The following is an 18,287-nucleotide window of genomic DNA, read 5'->3' as shown; positions in this document are numbered from 1 at the left end:
TACAGCTCATTTCCTGTTAATTCATTGGGTCTAGAAGGAAAAGTTCGCATCGTAAAGGAAACTTAGATCTTTTACAAATTCCACCATTAGTAATAGCCAATGGCGTAAAAAGAAATACTCATATGTACGTCACTTTTTGCTAATCCAAGGAGGCTTCATCCAAGGTAACCCTTCGGGCTCGTTCCAATAACCAATGCATAATCCATCTCTCCACCATCCCCCATTCCTCCCTACATTAGGGTCCTTAGCTACACTTCGTGACTGACTTTGTCAAAAGTTTTTGAGAGATCAAGATATGTAACATGCACGGTCTTTCCATTTTCCATAGCCTGCGACACAAACTCGTTAACTGCAAGAGGTTGGTTGTTTAAGATTGTCCAGGAAAGAAACCGTGTTAATCATTTCCAATTAATCCAGGCTCCAAGATGGACCTCCATTTCGATCCCTCAACAATCGTTCCACGAGCTTCCAGCAAATGCTGGAAAACGATATCGGACAATAAATGGAATTTTTTAAAAAAAGTGGGACATGCAAGGGAATTGTCATTTTTTTCAATCAATGAACATTATTTCAAAAATGAGCACAAAAGTTCACTTCATTAGTACCAACTTGTGCAAGAGCAAAAAGCCGAGGCAAAGAAGAAATAACAATAATTCGCTTAAATAGTCGCACAGAGGTCGTTTTGTCACAGATCCTACTCAAAAGTATTTTGAATGTTGTCCTGTATTCCCTAGCTTAGAACATTGAAGTTGCTTCAACTCACACATATCACACTAGATAGCAATGCACAGACGAAAAATTGAATATATCATGTTTGGCCAGAAATTTTCATATCTCACGCAAATGAATAAAGGCAAAATTGACCCAAACGATCCTGCAATATTTGCCCACGTTTTGAATCCGAGTAAATCCGGCTTGGCTGCTTGGGTTTAGCTTAGCTTGTGTGGGAGTCGTCAGATATGCAAAGGTTGAACTCGAGGCCAAAACATCTTGCCAGGATCCAGATATGGTGCTGGTAAAAGCAGCGCCGATATTTGAATTGTTATTTCTTTTCATCCATCCGTAAGAAGACGGGAGCCAAGTTGAGCAGGAGGTTTCTCATCCTATCTTGCAAATCCCTGAAGATCGATACAACTCAACTTGGCAAACTTCCTGTTTGGTCTCTCAAGATGGAAATCAAATGGAGCTCTCCTCCAGGAAAAGGCTCATGAGGACTGCTGACTCCATTGAGAAGTTGAATAAGTGCGAACGCCGAGTTGTTCCTCCTGTCGAACCCATAGGGTAAAGGGAGCCAGTTTCTCTGAGCTGAATAAAATATGATAGAAAAGGACGTCTAATTTCTAGTTTCCTCCGACACTTGGCAGTTCATGCCTATTGTACATTAACATGCCAGAAGGGTAAAATTGTACACTTAGCTATAGTGAGTCACTTCGTACTACGTAGTCAAAGAGCTAGACAAGTCGCGCAACGAGTCTGAGATGAATACTGCATACACAAATTTGTTCCATTGCTGTCTAAGAGAATTGTGCCCGGGAACAAGAGCACAAGAAATGAGAGTGTGAGGACAAGAGACAGAGTGGGGAGAGAGCGAGAGACGGCTAGGAGAAGGGACAGAAGGAGAAAGAGAGAGAGAGAGAGAGAGGGAACGAAAGAAAGAGAGCTAAGGAAAATATGTGCCGGATAGGAGTAACCCACAGCAAAAGCAAGGCGCTGGATTTTCTCTCTCAGCTTCGACCGTCGCCGACCGAGTCTGACACGAACGGCCTTTTCTGAAGAACTTCTTTGGGACCTGAAGGACGAACGCAATGATCTCGCCTAAAGGCCAGTCCTGGTTGAGATTCCAGATTGGTTAGATTGTGAACGTGATTGTCCTGCTAATGCTATTGTGGAGGGACGTGCTCAAACGGAATTTCCTCCCACGGTGTAATTCTAGCACTGACTGGTTGAGATCACAAGCAAAATGTCAATGGTGGTCCAACCATTTGCAGATATTGCCAAAAAAATCTGGGAATGTCTGGTTCATTACTTTTGACGGCGTTGCTCAGTGTAGTGCCCTGCAAACAGGATGTGCAGCTGTTATCTAGAATAAGTTCATCGTTTTCGTTTGAATGACACTTGGCCAGAACACGCCTTCATTTCGCTAGCAGGCTGCTTCCAAGCCAAGCTCTACGTAAGTGATTTCTGGGGAACCCGATTTCTGTTCCTGACACTGCATTTCCCGTGAACTGCCAAACTCACCTTGAAAGCGCTAGCCATCGAATATTCAGTTAGCGTCGTCGTTGGCTTCCCCATCATTGGTGCCACGCTTTGGAGAACCCAAGAGACGTTGGCTGATTCCATCTGAAGCAGTTCAAGCACAAAAAAATGCCATCAATGGCATTTTGAAACGGGAAACCGCCCGCTCGATCCCTCTTTTGGTCTTTTGGTATTTCCGAGGGGAAATCAATACATCGTGGGAGAAGTTCCAATCGCCCGCCTCATCTCTCCAATCCAATTGCTTGACTTACCTTCTGACCGTGTGTTGCCAGCTTTTCGACAGGTTCGACAATTGGGTCGAACTGCAACGCTCAGGATGTGGATCCTTCTCTGGTGATTTTATTTCAACCTTCTCTCCTCGCCCTTCATGTCACCCTTCAGCCACAGTAACCGTCGATCCATATCGAGCTCTGATGACTCCAAGAGTAGTAGCGCAGTCCTAGAAACCTTCGAAACTGGTAGTCCGTTCCAAGCCAAGCGTGAAACAGTTCCATCCAAAATGGACCACAGCATAACCACCTCCTCCCATCACCCTCCAAATCTAAGTGAGAGCCATATGGCTGCCGCTCTTAGCCATTATGATCACCCAAATGATCTGATTCAAGCTACCATGGTCGATAACAACCTAGCTCGAGTGCAATTAGCAGAAGCAGAAAATTTTGATGCAGAGAGTGAGGACGATGAAGGTGAAGAAGACGATGAGGATGAAAAGGAGGAACCGGGGAACGTTAATGAGGAAGCCGTGGAAAGAGACTCAAGTCGTCAGGCGAACAACGGGGAGGCCATGAAAGCTGCCATTGTATTAGGGTAAGAGAGACAAGCATTCACATCTACGCGGAGACAGTCGAAAAGAGGTTTATGTAATGGGATTTGAAACGCTAAATTGTGGCCATGATTTGACAGTCCATAAAAAATGCCATCTGTATTAGGATAACTTTCAAAAAAGCACCAGGTCAGTACGTTTCAAAGGACATCAGCCCCCTTATTACTATAGGTGAACGGGATATTAGAAGGATAGGCGCTGAAAAATCTGACAATTGCGTAAACAAGTTCGCGTGTTTCGAACGGTATTTGTCCTTGGTTCATTTCCCCCTCGGCCCTCTCGCTCTTGTTTACAAATCTGGAAGTTTTAGCAGTATCATCAAGGCAACATTCGCTTGGCCTCTGTCAAATCTCAAATTGCCCAGCCTCAAATCATTAAGCTATTACGGTTCGCTATTGGCCGTCCGAGGCTTTGGGGTCTGTTTTTGCCCCATTTCCCTTACTCGCCATGAATGCTCAAACAATCCATAAAGGCAAAAACATTCAGTTGCTGCCCAGTGGGTCATCCCGAAGTAAGATACTGGGCCAACTCCGTTACAAATGAAAATCGCACTTCTTGGTAATTTTCAAGCCTCGTCCAGGGCTAAATTTAGACTGGGAGGAGGACGGAAGCCACTTATTCTTTTGCCGATATGTCCCAATCACCGTCCGAAATCTAAATGGCATTCATATGTAATGTGTGATGATCTTCTTTTGGCAGGAGTGTGCCTGGTCCCTCTTCCAATGATAGAACAACTCCTAATGTGATTGGTCCCCTTGAGAGCATTGAAGCAGGCGTAGAATATGGCTTCGTCCTCGATGACGAGGAAATCGAAGAGGAGGCCAGATTTCTCGTGGTATGCATTGATGGTGACGTGGAGGACCTGGTTCTTCTCTTAGAGGACATGGCCAGAGCCGGTGAAACGCTCACTAAAGAGATGCTCAACTATCCAGATAACTCTGGCAGGGTAAGTCTATCATCCACGGTATCCAGCTACTATGTATCTGCACCACATCTATCATCCATCCTTTGAAATATCGCGAGGATAGACGAGCTTTACTCCTATTAGAGTGCCAAGGAAGATAAGAATTGTCCAGGGACACCTTACACAAGACGCTTGGCATCTGGTCTGACAAGGTTATAAGTTCGAGCCATTCCTCTTGGCACCGAGGATGGATGTATAATGCTTCCCAATTGGACCCCTTCTAACAACCTTCCCATATGGTGTCTAGATCATTGCTCTTTCCAAGGTCGGGTCAGATTTAACAGATCAGCTGTATGGAGTACGAATGTGAGCCGAAGAGGAATATAAATGATATTGGTCGGTCCTTTGCAACATGAAACGCATTACCAAATCAGGGGTTTCAATCTGATTCTTCGATCTGTCAACGTGGAACAAGACTTGTTCCCAAGGTAGATTTGTTTGCGATGGAAAGGGAAATGAAAGTGCTTCTCCTTGCCACACAAGGCTGGCTATACATGCTTTCCCTTTCTTATCGATTTCAATCCATTACACATCAAGTCCGGCAACATATCATAAAACTTAAAACAAGAACGTTTACCTTTCTACATGTCATTATCATGACCTTATCAGATACACTAGTTTGTTGAGCTTTATGTACGTATGAGTTAATGGACTTTGTCCTATTCTTCCTTCAGGTCTTTGCTTTGTATTGTATACAAAGATATATATAAGTTCTTTGGAGGCATACTATTCTGCATACTTGTACATTTTGACAACAATTTATCCTTAATCAAGTTCCAAACGTTCATACCAGACTGCGTTTATGTGACTGAGGAGAGTTTAAGTCTGAAAGGTCTAAATTCATGGCGGACATGCTTAGTATTTCACATCCGGTTTTGTAGCGCCTTCGTCCCATGGTGATCATGATGATGATTATGATGATGGTAGTGGTGGTGGTATGGTGTTAGTGGTGAAGGCCAGCTGTCACACATCAATCTTGTGTTCCAAAGCCCTTTGATCATCATTGCTCGTGCCACTGATCATGGAACGTTAGTTTCATCGTCACTGTTTCATGTAATGGCTCTGTTGCATGCATGCTTGAGTACGTGCTGTGCCTTCCTACTTACTGCATATACGGCAGTCTGATGGGTAGGGGAATATGCATACACACTTCGACAACAACGATGTCAGTGGAATTATAGTCGCCTATCTTAATCATCATAATCTGCAAAGTGGCATGTGCCCAGATCCATGGTTGTGGTCCATAATGTTCATTGGGGCTGGTTTCTGGTTTTGTAATGTAAGGATAAGTATCAAAGCATATTCTGCTGGCATGTTGAGGGCTGAATACCATAATAAAATGAAAAGTGAAATTACAATTCCAACTGACTTGTTTAACTTTGGTCTAATTTTAAGATTCAAAAACTATTGCAAGTCCTGGCTTGTTTATCAAGCTCAAAAATGCTGGATAGGGACCATTTTTGTGGAGTGTTACCTTTTTGTGCCGAAAGAAACCTACACCATTTTGCATGTTTGCAATAATAGTTGCGCTAAACTTTAGGAAGCTATCAAGTTTAGGTAGGTTCTGCATTTATGCAACGATGTCAAAATGGGTGAAAGCTCCCTGAGTTTTGTTGATTTCTCAACCCAAACACACATTGAACGCTGGAAAATGTACCTGAATATTACGTAGAACGGAAAATTTTGAAGTCATTGACATCAATCTCCCAACAAGTAAATGAACAGTTCTTGGTCATTGTATCTAAGTCAGACAGATTCACTCACCATAGGGGCTGTGAAGTGATTCAAACGGTAAACGTTATTCTCCACCGATTAGTTGGCGGTGCTACTTTTTTTAAATCTGAACCAGACCTAATCAAACCTAATCAAACCTAATCTAACCTTACCTAACCTAACCCAACCTAACCTAACACGATATTAATAACCCTTAAAGTCTCTATCTAAACCTTTTAACATTTTGCCACAAATTTAAAAATGAGCACCGCCAACTAATCGGTGGAGAATAACGTTTATCGATTCAAACTGCCACGAAAAAGAAGCAGCTGACTTGAATCACATGAGCAAGAGTATAGACAATGTGCTCACGTTGGTCACGATGGTTGTTTTTGTTCTTCCTTAAAAGGATACGACAATAAAGCCCAAAATCAGGGCGACAAATTTGATTTCTTTTCCCCTTTCCTTTATTTCAGAAGCGTAACAGAGTCAAACTCGCTTTTCTTTCTAACTGAATTTCCACCTGTCGAAGTTTATTTTGAGCTGAACGGGTGATACAACATGAACGGACGATAAGATTAGAATTGTGTGAATACAAATGGCGAGTGAAGTGAGATGAAATAGATTTTCAAAATATTTTGTCTGCTAGTGGTTGCCAAGAACAATCACGCACACGTCAAAAGTGAGCCCAGGCTATCTTAGCATCTAGAGAGCGAAAAAGAGCCAACTAATTCATGATCTTGAATTTCCCAAGTCAACCATCTTGTATTATAAGCGGTCAGATGGATAGAAATCGGGCCATGATATTTGGAACTGGTCAGTAGAAAAAATATGTTGGGTGAAAACGGACCCATGGTAAGACCAAAAACAACGTTCTTGCCAGGTTTCTACCTATATGAGTTAAAAATTGATCAGGATAACCTACCACGAATGAATAAGCCTCCAGTCAAATTGCAATTGTCTACGACCCAGGCTATGCGGTTAGGGAACGTGAATGACAAAACCGACAAGTGGATTTGTCAGGTGATTCGGATCTGCCTGGCCAATCCCTACCATTCAAACTACATCTATTAGTAATGTGGGCCATCGAACCATACATGTTGCATGTGCTATGCATTCACCAGAATAGAACCAAATAAGAGTTCTTGTTGTCTTTGTAAGTGTAATTGGTGCAACCATGTTAGAAAGAATGAAAACACATCCCCGAGTTTCTTAGCCAATATAAGCCAATCAAATGACTTGCCACGATAGATAGGCTCTGCAAGTGCCCAATGATATTGATCAAGGGCTCCTCAAGTCATTCACCATACTCCAATCACATCGTCTCGATGGACCAAATGGCAAGGAGATATGAAGGTCTCATACCAAGAGTACAATCTCGTTAAGGGTTAGGGGTTCTCGTGATAAAATATCAGCAATCCGCCCTATTCATAAGCACTCTTTTCATTGGAACCTTGGACCATTGTTAGAGCAATCTTTGATCTTATTGCTGCTTTGAACTTGACTGTTAATTCGGATAAAATGAGGGATCGACCCTTTCAATTTTAAGAGGAACTTCGACGATCCACTTGGTCACGGTTAAAATACGAGTGCGTATCCCCAACAACTCAATTGCCCGGAGACCCCGATCCCCTCTCGGAATGTTGAGATTAGTCTGCAAAGCTCCACTTTACCTCCTAGGCTAGTGAATGTGGAAGGAAACAATATCCTTTCTCGCACATAATTTTTGGTCTTGAGGCAAGATGAAAATGGCATGTGTTTCGTCAAAATAAATCGACATGGCTTTCAAGAACTAGGCTTGTTTACAAAAGATTGTGTCATTCCTATTGGTTTTCCAATGCTGGAAAGGCTGTGATTTGTTTATCAATCGCGGCAGTTTTCATGGTTGTTACTTATCCTTAACAACACTTTTTTAGGACAAGTTAATTTCAATTACTTTTAACTTACTCCTCACGTGTAAATTTTCCCTTTTTGGGAGAATTTGTTACAAGTACGCGTATACGTTCTATCGTGACTGAAGGGGAAAAGGTTTTTAGCCTCTCGTGCTTCGACATCATGCATATTGGTCTTTGTACCGGAGATGAAAACATCACCATGTGTTGAGATTGAACAATGAATTGCTTTCGGTGCATCTGATAAGTGAAAGGACCTCAAACACACGTTCCACATTTTCACGCTTCCTTTTCAGCTTTGGTCATTTTCATTTTGAAGCGTGGAACTTCGCCCCAACTCCTTTCTTTCCACACAATTGCTTTTCACTTCTCTCCCGCCGAGCCTTAGTTCCTCATTATTACTCCATTCTTCCTGATCAGCCTTGTTTCATCTCGTTTGAGGGTCTGCGAGTCTCGGTTTCGAGCAATTGGGACTCATGGAAGGAAATAAAAGTAGTGTAATATGGATTTACTGCCTTTATTTGAGTGTTTGTTGTGCGAGTATACGTGTACCTATGTACTTAGTACACACACACACACTCGTATACCATTTTTCCCTTCCTGGGAAGAAACTGGGAACTTTTGGGTCCGGAAGACCTCCCTGAAAAAATGCTCGCTTCGTATGATGGAACAATTGGGCGAAGGTATCCAGGACCTCTGAAGACCTTGTGAAAGAAAGAGGAAGCAGTAAGTGATTAGAGACAAGAGGTTCCAAAACTGCTTTCATGAATTACGAATTAATTCACAAACTAATTCTGAAATGAGTGGGAATGAAAGCTTCTGCTCCTGAGGGACCAATTGGTTGGTTTGGACCCATGCATCCTTGGGAATTCACTGACAACCTTTTACTTTGAAGGTTCCAGAGGTCCCCGATCCATCTATTGTTTTCCTCACATTGGGAATTAATGTGTCAAGTGGGTAAACAAAAGAAGTTGGGCTAGTTATGTGCCGTGCCAGAGGGAATAAAGGGATGTTTGTATGAAGCTCTTAGATCAATAGCAACAAAGCAACAAAGAGCTCGTGGCAAAAAGTCTCAATAAAACGCAATGATTCTATAAAATACCAAACACACAAGAGAGGGAATTCAAAGCACCTGTTCGGTTGTCGACGACTCGTGTGTTTCCAAAATGACAATACCAGTCCCAAATCTTACCCCAAGGTTTCACTCTGAAATTGAAGCTTTGATAGTGCGGAAACAAAACCCTTACTTCCCAGTTAGGGAGGAGGCACTTCATCTCTTCACAAGTCTGTAATCCAAGGATTATCTAGGATCAAGCTCTTGCAAACAAATGAGTTTCACCTCCTTTTCTCCACCACTGTACAGCTATACATAGACCTGACACGATCGACTCAAGGGTGGTAAAGCCTTTTCCAACCGGATTTGTACAGTCATAATGTGAGATTCGCTCTATATGGCTTTCAATATTCTGGTAATGCCAAGCCTCAAGGACTTTGCCGTTGATTGTGTACTAGTAGTGGCATCGGGACTTATTGGATTTCACGGAATCAATATCCATAAATGCTTCGGCCAGAAAAGTTGCAAGCAGATATCCATCAGAGGGGCAAACAAGTTTCCATGTTTAATTCTCATTTACCTCAATAATCAAACATTTTACATTCAACTCCGAACACGCGAGCGAAGAAAATGAATCGCAAAACGTTTTCTTCCTATATTCAAGAACTTTTTTTTAAACTGTCCATTACTTGTTTTCATGCTTGTGCTGATTTATTCCTTGTATAAATGAGAGAGCATATAATTGGTGTATTGCTAAGCCTTCACCTATTTCAAAGGAGTTTTATTGAGTGCGATCAAAGTACTTGATAAAGTAATGGTTTCAAACAATTTCACGTGCCCTTGCTGCTTTGTTGAAGCCGATAAATTTGGGAAATCTGCCTGTAATGTGGGGCCTCAACTTTTTAGCACCTTTCAGGACCCCTAGATCCACGGATGATATGCTCTATTCTTTACCGTGTAGGAAAGTTCAAGAGACACTATGAAAAGCCACCTACGTACATAAGTTAGTCTCGTTCTCGCCTTTCTGTTTGGGCGTCGTCGTTTCGCTTCAGTGCAAAACTGTCGCTTGCTATCTAAACTTACTGGGGCCTTCTTTTCGTGTTCATCCAAATACTTACACTTGGCCTCATTTGCGATGAGTTATGAGCTCATCCTTCAATGTGATTGTCAAACCATGACCCGTGCTACCAAAACTGTCCAATGTTAAATACCAAAGCCTCTACATAGGGACGAACCCTACACAAACCCTACTATGCCTGTCTTACATCTGGGAACTTGCACGGTATCTGTATATATGTGTGTGTGTGTGTGTTTCGTACGATAAGAAATTCCTTGACGTGAATGTCAGTAAAGCACCCAGACCAGTTTTCTGCTGGTCGCTTGATCCCCTTGGTTCCCAGGGCCTGAATGAGGTCGTGATCGTAAGCGACTTTTTAACAAAACCCCACTACAAATTCGGCCTGTTCACAGGTTTTTTTGTGTGTATGTGGGGGGGGGCGGGGAAAGAGAGGGGGATATGTAAGCAAATGGTAGGTAAGGGAGAAGTTAAGGCTCCTCGCAATTTGACAATTGTCTGCAAACACATGTACTTCTTTACTGCAGGCACATTAGTTCCAGAAGTTGTATCGGTCCTCTTTGAATCAACCCTGAATGGAAATGTCAGACCTCAGATGAAAAAGCTGGGCTTTATTCGCTTTCTCAATCGCGGTCTTGATCCTGATTGATGTCGTAAAGTCTCGGAAAAGCAATATCCAATGTCTCGCGGTTCGTGGTACGCTTCAGCTAACACAAAAAAGTGATTCCCTAGTGTCAGAGAGTCAGGTCTCATTTGGTGCAGAGACATTTTGTAGGTTGGTTTGTCTGGCTCCGGGGATTCAAGCATATTTCGGTTGGTTCGGCAGTAAGGTCCACAAAGGTTTTGAGAAGCTGGAGCAACGAATCTAACTGAGTTGCATAAAAGTGCGCTCCTAAATCGAACCAAGTTCCCACCCATGAGCTTCGTCTTTTTTGCCTTGAGCTTGTCTATGTGCCCTTTGGGACGTCCATATAGATACAGTAAATGTAATACATTAAAGTCTCTTGAAAAGCCGAGTTCTTTCATGTGTCTCTTCGCTCGAGGGCAATGGCGATCTTTCAAGCAGTTTGACGCTGATCACGCCAAGATTTGGAGCTATAAGAACAGTACTGTGGAGTAGCTACCTGTCATTCGAAACGACACGGATTTTACGTGAGCATAGACGCCTCCTTTGACTTCGATAGTACAGTTCGTAGTAGATGGATGGATCTTTTGATGACTACAGAAAAGTCTATCTTGCTCACTCACTCGCTCTCCAAAAACGAACAAGCTAGCATGCATGGTGGGATATGTAATACCTGATCCAATCAAACCTAATCCCATTGTACCAGTCCACTATTGATTTGATAAAGACGAAAATAAAAAAGTTCCGTTTCGTCGAAACGAATCCCTTCAAGTATACACTGTGTATAGAGAAACCCAATATGATTTGACGAATTTCATTTCAGCCTCTTCATTAGAGTTCCTATTGTGTGCATATTTTCAATAATACTCGCCAGTATGTGTTGTTAACAGGACTTCGAAACAAGATTTTCGCCACAAGTTTTGAATGAAATTGAAGTGATCAAGGGAACGATAATTACTTATTTACGGTTTTACATCAGCCAAAGTTCTCATCATGGGCCATGAATAATATTAAACCTCGAGGAAGTGGAACTTTCAGTGTAAAGATTGGCAGGCGCACTTTGTAGCTGATGGCAAATCTCGCTCAGGGAGAAGTTCCAGCTTCACCCGAGACTCTTTAGCCATTTAAGTTTTCACTTCAAAGCTTAAATCTCCGACTAAAATCCATGCATGGATTAAGCAATGAGTTTTATCGGGCATACCGGGACTTGAAGCCCGCTACAATTCTGTACTGTGTACGTAGTTTTTGGAGAAACTGATTATGAAAGAGACCAAGTTCTTGGGAACAAGTTTCATTTGGCTCTGTTAGAAGAGACCTTCGTTCATCGAAGCCTTGGATGAAAATTCTTCATCAAATTATACTCTGTAATCGATTTATAAAAGCATTCACTCGAGGGAGTGAGAAACTCGGCTAAGATTTTCCTATCCTGTGGCGCTTTCCAGCGTACGAAACCTTGAAGTCGAAGGGATGTGTGTGCAATGCGAGGAGAAGTGTTTCTGGCTGAAGCCGAATGAGTGAGTTAGTGAGTGAGTGTGTGTGTGTGTTCCATGTTCCAACCTTGCTCTATGTACTAAACTGTATATGCAGAGTAGGAGCTCGGAAGTTGGTGTGTGTAATAAGAAAGCCAAGAGCTGCTTTCTCTATTACTTCACAAGTATGTAAATGCACGGTGAACCCGTAACGTTGATGTGAGCACCACTGGGAAGCCAAAGGGAAGACGTCGTCGATGAAAATGAAAAAGAAGAAGGAATAGGGCAGTAATCTTAATTACTGCTTGAAAAACGTTCATGTCAAATTAGTCTCAAATGATTTTAGGGGTTGTGATAATTCAATTTTGATTAAACAGTCTGCCAAAGGTGTTTTTTAGGGGAAATTAATCCAAAGTTTGTCCAATCATGCTATTATAAGATTTTTCAAAATGAAACAGGTTGTAACGAATGAGATATGGTTGATGAAAAGCTACCAAAAGAGGGTTGCTTTATCTCAAGCTTAATTAAGTTCACTGATCCTGGAACACATTGGATAGTTGTTTATAACAATGAATACTATGACTATTTTGTATTACCACCTCGTAAATGTTTGGAAAAACGAATAGATTGGTAAATTGGTGTAACGGAAGACAAAATCAAAATCCAAAAAGTGACCTTTGTGGATCGTATGCTTCCTTTACATTCAATGTAGGGAATTAAGATATTACCCCGTAAGACATTTGTTATAAGAAACTTCTCGCAGAAAAACAATTACTTAAATGCCCAGGTTTTTCATTAAAAAATATGACCAATCTTTTTACGGCGTAGAAAGAAATTTATCTACAAATGTCCTGCTGCATGAGCAAAATCGTTCTAGAGGTGGAAAAGGATAACAATACATTTCAAAAGGAATTTGTACCGTATGCAAAAATAAGCAATCACAATTTGTTTCAGCAAATACAGAACAGCCAGGTAGAAAAATAGGTCAAGGGTTGGTCGATAATCTAATACACTGCAGAATTACTACCAGAACTACCAGACCTACCAGAATTGTATATACCACGTCATACATATATTTACTGGGCCTTGTACAAGTCTAGGAAAAAATCTCTAAGGAGATAATCCAGTAAATGAACGAGATCAAGCGCTTCAATTTCATGATATTGCATATTCAATCATCAAAGACACCAAAGATCGTCATGTCTTTGATAAAAAAAGAACTTCAAGATGAAGTTTTTGTCATTGAGAAAAACTCAAACACATCTTTGTAAGACTGAGCTGAAGCAGGATCGGTGGGTGGTGTTACGCTTGCAAAAAGAAAACTTGGTTTGGGAGTGAGACAAAAAGAGTTAATCAAGTGAATTAAAATCTATTACGGAATATTGCTATAAATTTTCTGTCTCATATTTTATCTAAATTCGAATGCATTCTGTAGGATAAGATAGAGGACTTGGACTATTGTTGTGGAAACAATTAGCAGAATTTCTCACGAACTTTTTAAGACTAAGGGTCGTAGGTACAGAACCGACTTCAGTTTGTTAGTGGACAATAATAAATTCATAAAGAAATAGATTACACAAAAGATTACAACTTTTGTGAGTTCTCAGTTGATGCCGAAATTACAGTGAAAACTGAATATGGAAGGAAATCAAATGATAAAATGGTTTTCTCAAAATAAGCAGCAAAGGGGTATACCAAGCAGAGTATGTAGTACCTTGACGTGGGTGTCTGGCTAGAGTACCTAATTTAGGGGAGCTAAAACTACATGAGATAAAATGGAAAAGTCAGCTACTTTTTGCTCCACTTTGGAGAGTCTCATTGAACAAGACGAAGAACGTTAAATTTCCAAATAGGTCCTATACATAACGCCCATTATAAAAACGCTTCTCGATATACTCCAAGCCTTTTGGATGACGTGTCCCATGGTCAGTTGCGAATAGGAAAAGGTAAACACGGCAGATTGCGCTCGCCAATAGGCTCTCTGATATTAACTAGAATACTTTAACATTTACTAACACTAAACACTAAAATATATTTCGTTTGAAGAAAGTGCAAGCTAATCTGAGTTGGTTCGACCAAGCGCAACTAAATTATCTGTACCGGTTGCTGGATTTGGCCGACTTTGGTAGAAGGCCATTGTAGAACGATCTATCATTAACAGAGATGCAAAAAGTAGCAAAACACATTTTTGAATAATCGTTTGAAATCAACTCAAAAGTCCTTAAAAGGTTAGCAACATCGAAAATATAGAAACTGTCTTCTGATTAATATTTGAATTGGTTTAAAATTCGTTTTTGGGCGTCGTTTTTGCCGTAACAAACTTAAAACATAGCGTCATTTTCATGAAGACAAATCAATAGATTATGGAATCTGAGAACAAGGGCATGAATTATTTCAATTGCAATAGTTATCGTTTCTCTTTACCATAATTTTTAGGTACAAATGTACATATAAGCATTAGCTTCACACCAGATAAGTTTGAAAGCCCTGGATTACACCATAAAGAGATAAGATCAGTTTGTTAATTTGTTGTCCAGTTCTAACCAGGATGTATAGGACTGAGGATTTTCATCCATTTTCGACTCGATGCCAACACCCTTTGTTCCAAACTTGATTCCAATTATTCCGTCTCATTTTTGAGAGGACGAGATGTCTGACGAATATTCCGCTCAAATTTGAACGAAGGTTGCGTGTTCAGATCACGTCAGGGCATAGATTTCTAGACGCTGGATGTTAGACGACCGATCACTCGGCTGGTATAACAGTACAATGGATGGTCTCCTGGGAATTGATCACAAACCGGTTTGCCAACCGAGTGGTCGGTCGCCCAACCTCCAGTGTCTAGATATCTATTCAGAAATCAGAAATCAAATTCAGAAAAGGTTCAGAAATCTTAGATCGACTCACTGTTTATTTCTCTAGACGTCACACAACGTTTCCTCAACCCAAAGAGTAACCACATGTAAATCGGAACAATTATGTTATTGCTTACGCCATATAACAATTTGAAATAAGGAAAATGAGCTAACATGCTACAACACGAAATATTAGTCGCTGACAACCACCTAGCTAGCAGTCGCAAGGAATTTTACAAAGACCTCTCAACCCACTGTATTTTCCCAAATGTGTAAAGCATCTTCGCCAATACCTTCTTCCTTACTTTTTTGACCAAGTAGATGTCCAAAATTCGCGAAAAACTTATTGCTTAAATAGTAATGATTTGTTAAAACTCTTAACCTTCAATTATTAAGTCATCTACGACGCGAAACTCTCAAATTCAACCCGACACAAAAAAGTATGCCATTGGGTAATTATTTAAGAGGCTTTTAGGTTTCTTTTAAAGAAGAAAACACTAGCTTTACAAGGAATGAAGGTGAGGATCACAATACATCTTTGGGTTTGGAATCTATGGGTCTTGAAAGCTTTCTTCTTTCATTTAACTCTCATTTGCACGTTTTCATCCCTGGGTTTTCACTAGTGGAATACGCAATATCTTCAGGTTCTTGGCAGCTGTAATAAATGCTGACCTTGGGAAAAAGTTAAAAGTTATTTCTCCCTGAATCTTCCAAAGCTACTAGAAGAAGAGCTTTAGTAGCCCTACTTCCGAAGGATGGAGTTCAACAATTTTGAAGCACCTTGTACAGTACAGGTTATTTAGTTGTACTTGGTTCAACCACTCCCAAACAAACCTTGCTGTTGGACCAATCTGCATAGTTCAAAACTACAACACTTCAAATGTTAACTTCCTTTTTAGTGTGAAAGGCCGAAGGGATGGACCCCTCTTTTATCTCCCAGCCACCTCCCTGTGTGGGTGCAAAAAGTGGTTATTTCATTACTCTAACGTTCTTGGCTAGGCTAAGACTCTACCAACACTCTTAAATGATGGAGTGACCAAACTCAAGTTGGGGAAAAACTGGTCAGCTGCAGATGGAATTAAGGGATGGGAAAACATCCTAGATGTGTGTTGCGTCTTCATTGCCAGTATCATTGGTTATTGGCTGTCTTGGTTAGCTTCGTACTTAAGAATTTGCAAATGTGCGTCACCTTTTCATTCTGTCTTAGCCAACTGCTTTCAATCTATTGCAAATTTTGGTGAATAAGCAAGCTGTGCTTTCAGCATAGTAGGAATTTTTCCTCTAGTGTGTTTCATTTTTCCGTGTGTTGCAATGACGAAATACACCTGTAGTGGGTTTTCTTTTCCGTTTAGGTAAATCGAGAGCTTGAAGATCTTCTTCATATTCAGCTCTCCCTCTCTCTCTGGCTTGCTTGGCAAGTAGCCTAACTGGCCTAAACTACAGCGTACACGATTGACGTAAAAAACATGTCGTCAAAGTCTTGAAATACACACGGGCACGTCTGTCTGTGTCTATTTTCAAGCTCTGTTTATTATATTGTTTTATTTCATCCAGCTCTGACGTTCAAGAATCATGATGATGGACATAATTACCCTCTGATTTTTCCAAGGAAAAAAATCAACGAATTTTGCCATTGAAATCTTATGGGCATAACAGACCTTTTTGTTTGGGTGAAATTAATCTTTGCCAGTTTCAGTAAAACGAAGCATTGAAGTATTCTTTAACACTACGTTACCAAAAAGCTATAAAGCTCAGTTTTCCAAGGAAAATATACTTTTGGAACAAACTCGTTTGTTTGAGATCGGGAAATTCTTTATTCACAACACCTTAACAGGTCCTCTTTTCGACTGATGGAAACCCGACCTAAATCATAAATGAACCAAAATCTTCAAGTTTCTAAACTGAGCCCATCATTTTGCTTCACTTTGAGGCTAGATAATCATCTATAGCAGAATCCCCGATACGACAGAAATGGTATCATCTTGGAAAAGAGATAAACGATTGCCAAAGAGGGTTGGCCAACCACGAGATAATAAGTTCGAACTAGCACACCACGGTCGCGCTCAAAAGCGTCCCAAAAATGTACTACAAAAGTGCATCACGAGCTTTGTATAGAATAGGAGAGAACCGCCCAAACTGGTGAAACAGATTCTTAATCTTTGCAGAAGGAATTGAACCGTGGCAAATCGTTGCGGTGGTCTATGCGATAGTGCTCACTGCCATTAGTAACTGGACCGATTACGTACATTTGTGGGTCTAGGAAATGGGACCTGTCTTTGTACTGTCCTTGCTAAGTCCATCCAGAACAGCCAAAACCGTCCACATACAGTTTGAGCAATCATGATGTCAAAATACAGGAAATCGGAATGGTTTGGATTTACACTACATCACGAGCGAGGGCCTAATTTTCCCCGATCTGATCACTCAGTGTCTGATTTTTTTTTCAAATTTGTTCTGGATATCTAATGAATTCCTCATCTGCTTTGGGGTACTTTTTACGCGATGAGCGGGAGGGGTCTGAATAGTAATCACGCCTTGGATCAAATAATCGAGTTCAACAATGATTTGTCTCGCTCGTCATTTGTTCAGCCTAAGTCTCTGATTATTAAATCAAGGACGTGGTACTCCGAGGCATCCCTTGAGACGCTCTGAAATTGCTCCCAACTTGAAGATTACGTCGCAATGCCTCTTGAACAGTACCACTCCCACTAGCCTAGATCCTGGGTGGTTGCTGGTTTGTTGGTAATTCGGGTATCCTCTCAAGTTGGTCCTTGATGCATTTCAGACTCCAGTGTCTCATCTCTGTGGAAATGGAATGATTGAGATGCTTGAGCTTCTCGAGGATATCCCAAATATTGAATACAACACTCCTGACTCAGAGGGCAATACGCCCCTGCATTTTGCCGCCCAAGCTGGTCACGTTGAAGTGGTTTCGTTCCTCCTGAACAAAGTCCGCACCATTCAAGTGGATCCCGTCAATAATTTGGGCTTCTCACCGTTGATGAAAGCTTCCATCCAGGACGAATCAAGTGTCTCAAAACTGTTGCTATTTCTCTGTAAGTTGCCCTTCTAAGAATTATGCATTTCATACAACTTATAGAAACAGGGGTTAGAAGAAACGGAACTCTTGACTAAAAAGTCACATCTTTAACATATGATTGGCCAATCAACTGTCTTGAAAATTGAGAGTACACACTTTGGTCAATTTGATGGTCATGCCACCAAAAGTTATCTAGGGAGGCTAATTGTAAATTCAACCGGTTGGAGACCCGTAAGGAATCTAGATTTTGGTTCAAAGTTTTCTGTTTCAAGTTAAGCTATATAACAAATTGATAAAACGGATTGTTTAGAAAATCAATCGAGGATTGGCAGGTCAATACTTTCGAGTTTTCACTTCATGCGAGGGAACACTGAATGCAATGCCAACGTTCAAAGACCGCCAATGGGTCCCAGGACCAATGAATCTTTGCAATTAATTCGGGACGACGAGCATTCGTGGTTCGAGGAGCTTTTCGATTTGAAAGCGCTTAGGGCCAAAGTTGAAGCAAACGGGAAATTTGA

The 18,287-nt window shown here is 41.1% G+C and overlaps 1 protein-coding gene across 1 annotated transcript; it reads left to right on the top strand.

Annotated features, from left to right (window-relative positions):
• The first annotated feature begins 1,641 nt into the window (after nucleotides 1-1,641).
• LOC131884830 (uncharacterized) lies at nucleotides 1,642-17,799 on the top strand. The gene is made up of 3 exons (XM_059232714.1): nucleotides 1,642-3,063; nucleotides 3,779-4,025; nucleotides 17,512-17,799. The coding sequence occupies exons 1-3, from the start codon at nucleotides 2,624-2,626 to the stop codon at nucleotides 17,797-17,799; spliced, it is 975 nt and encodes a 324-aa protein (XP_059088697.1). The 5' UTR covers nucleotides 1,642-2,623.
• Nucleotides 17,800-18,287: the final 488 nt, after the last annotated feature.

This window comes from Tigriopus californicus, chromosome 8 (assembly GCF_007210705.1).
Source record: "Tigriopus californicus strain San Diego chromosome 8, Tcal_SD_v2.1, whole genome shotgun sequence".
Classification (NCBI taxonomy): Eukaryota; Metazoa; Arthropoda; class Copepoda; order Harpacticoida; family Harpacticidae; genus Tigriopus; species Tigriopus californicus.
Note: the sequence above shows the minus strand (reverse complement) of the source record. Positions and strands in the feature narration are given on the sequence as shown.

Coding starts and splice junctions, on each gene's coding strand:
- LOC131884830 (XM_059232714.1), top strand. CDS start 2,624: ATGTCACCCTTCAGCCACAGTAACCGTCGATCCATATCGAGCTCTGAT. Junction 3,064..3,778: donor AAAGCTGCCATTGTATTAGG/GTAAGAGAGACA, acceptor TTCTTTTGGCAG/GAGTGTGCCTGGTCCCTCTT. Junction 4,026..17,511: donor ATCCAGATAACTCTGGCAGG/GTAAGTCTATCA, acceptor GATGCATTTCAG/ACTCCAGTGTCTCATCTCTG.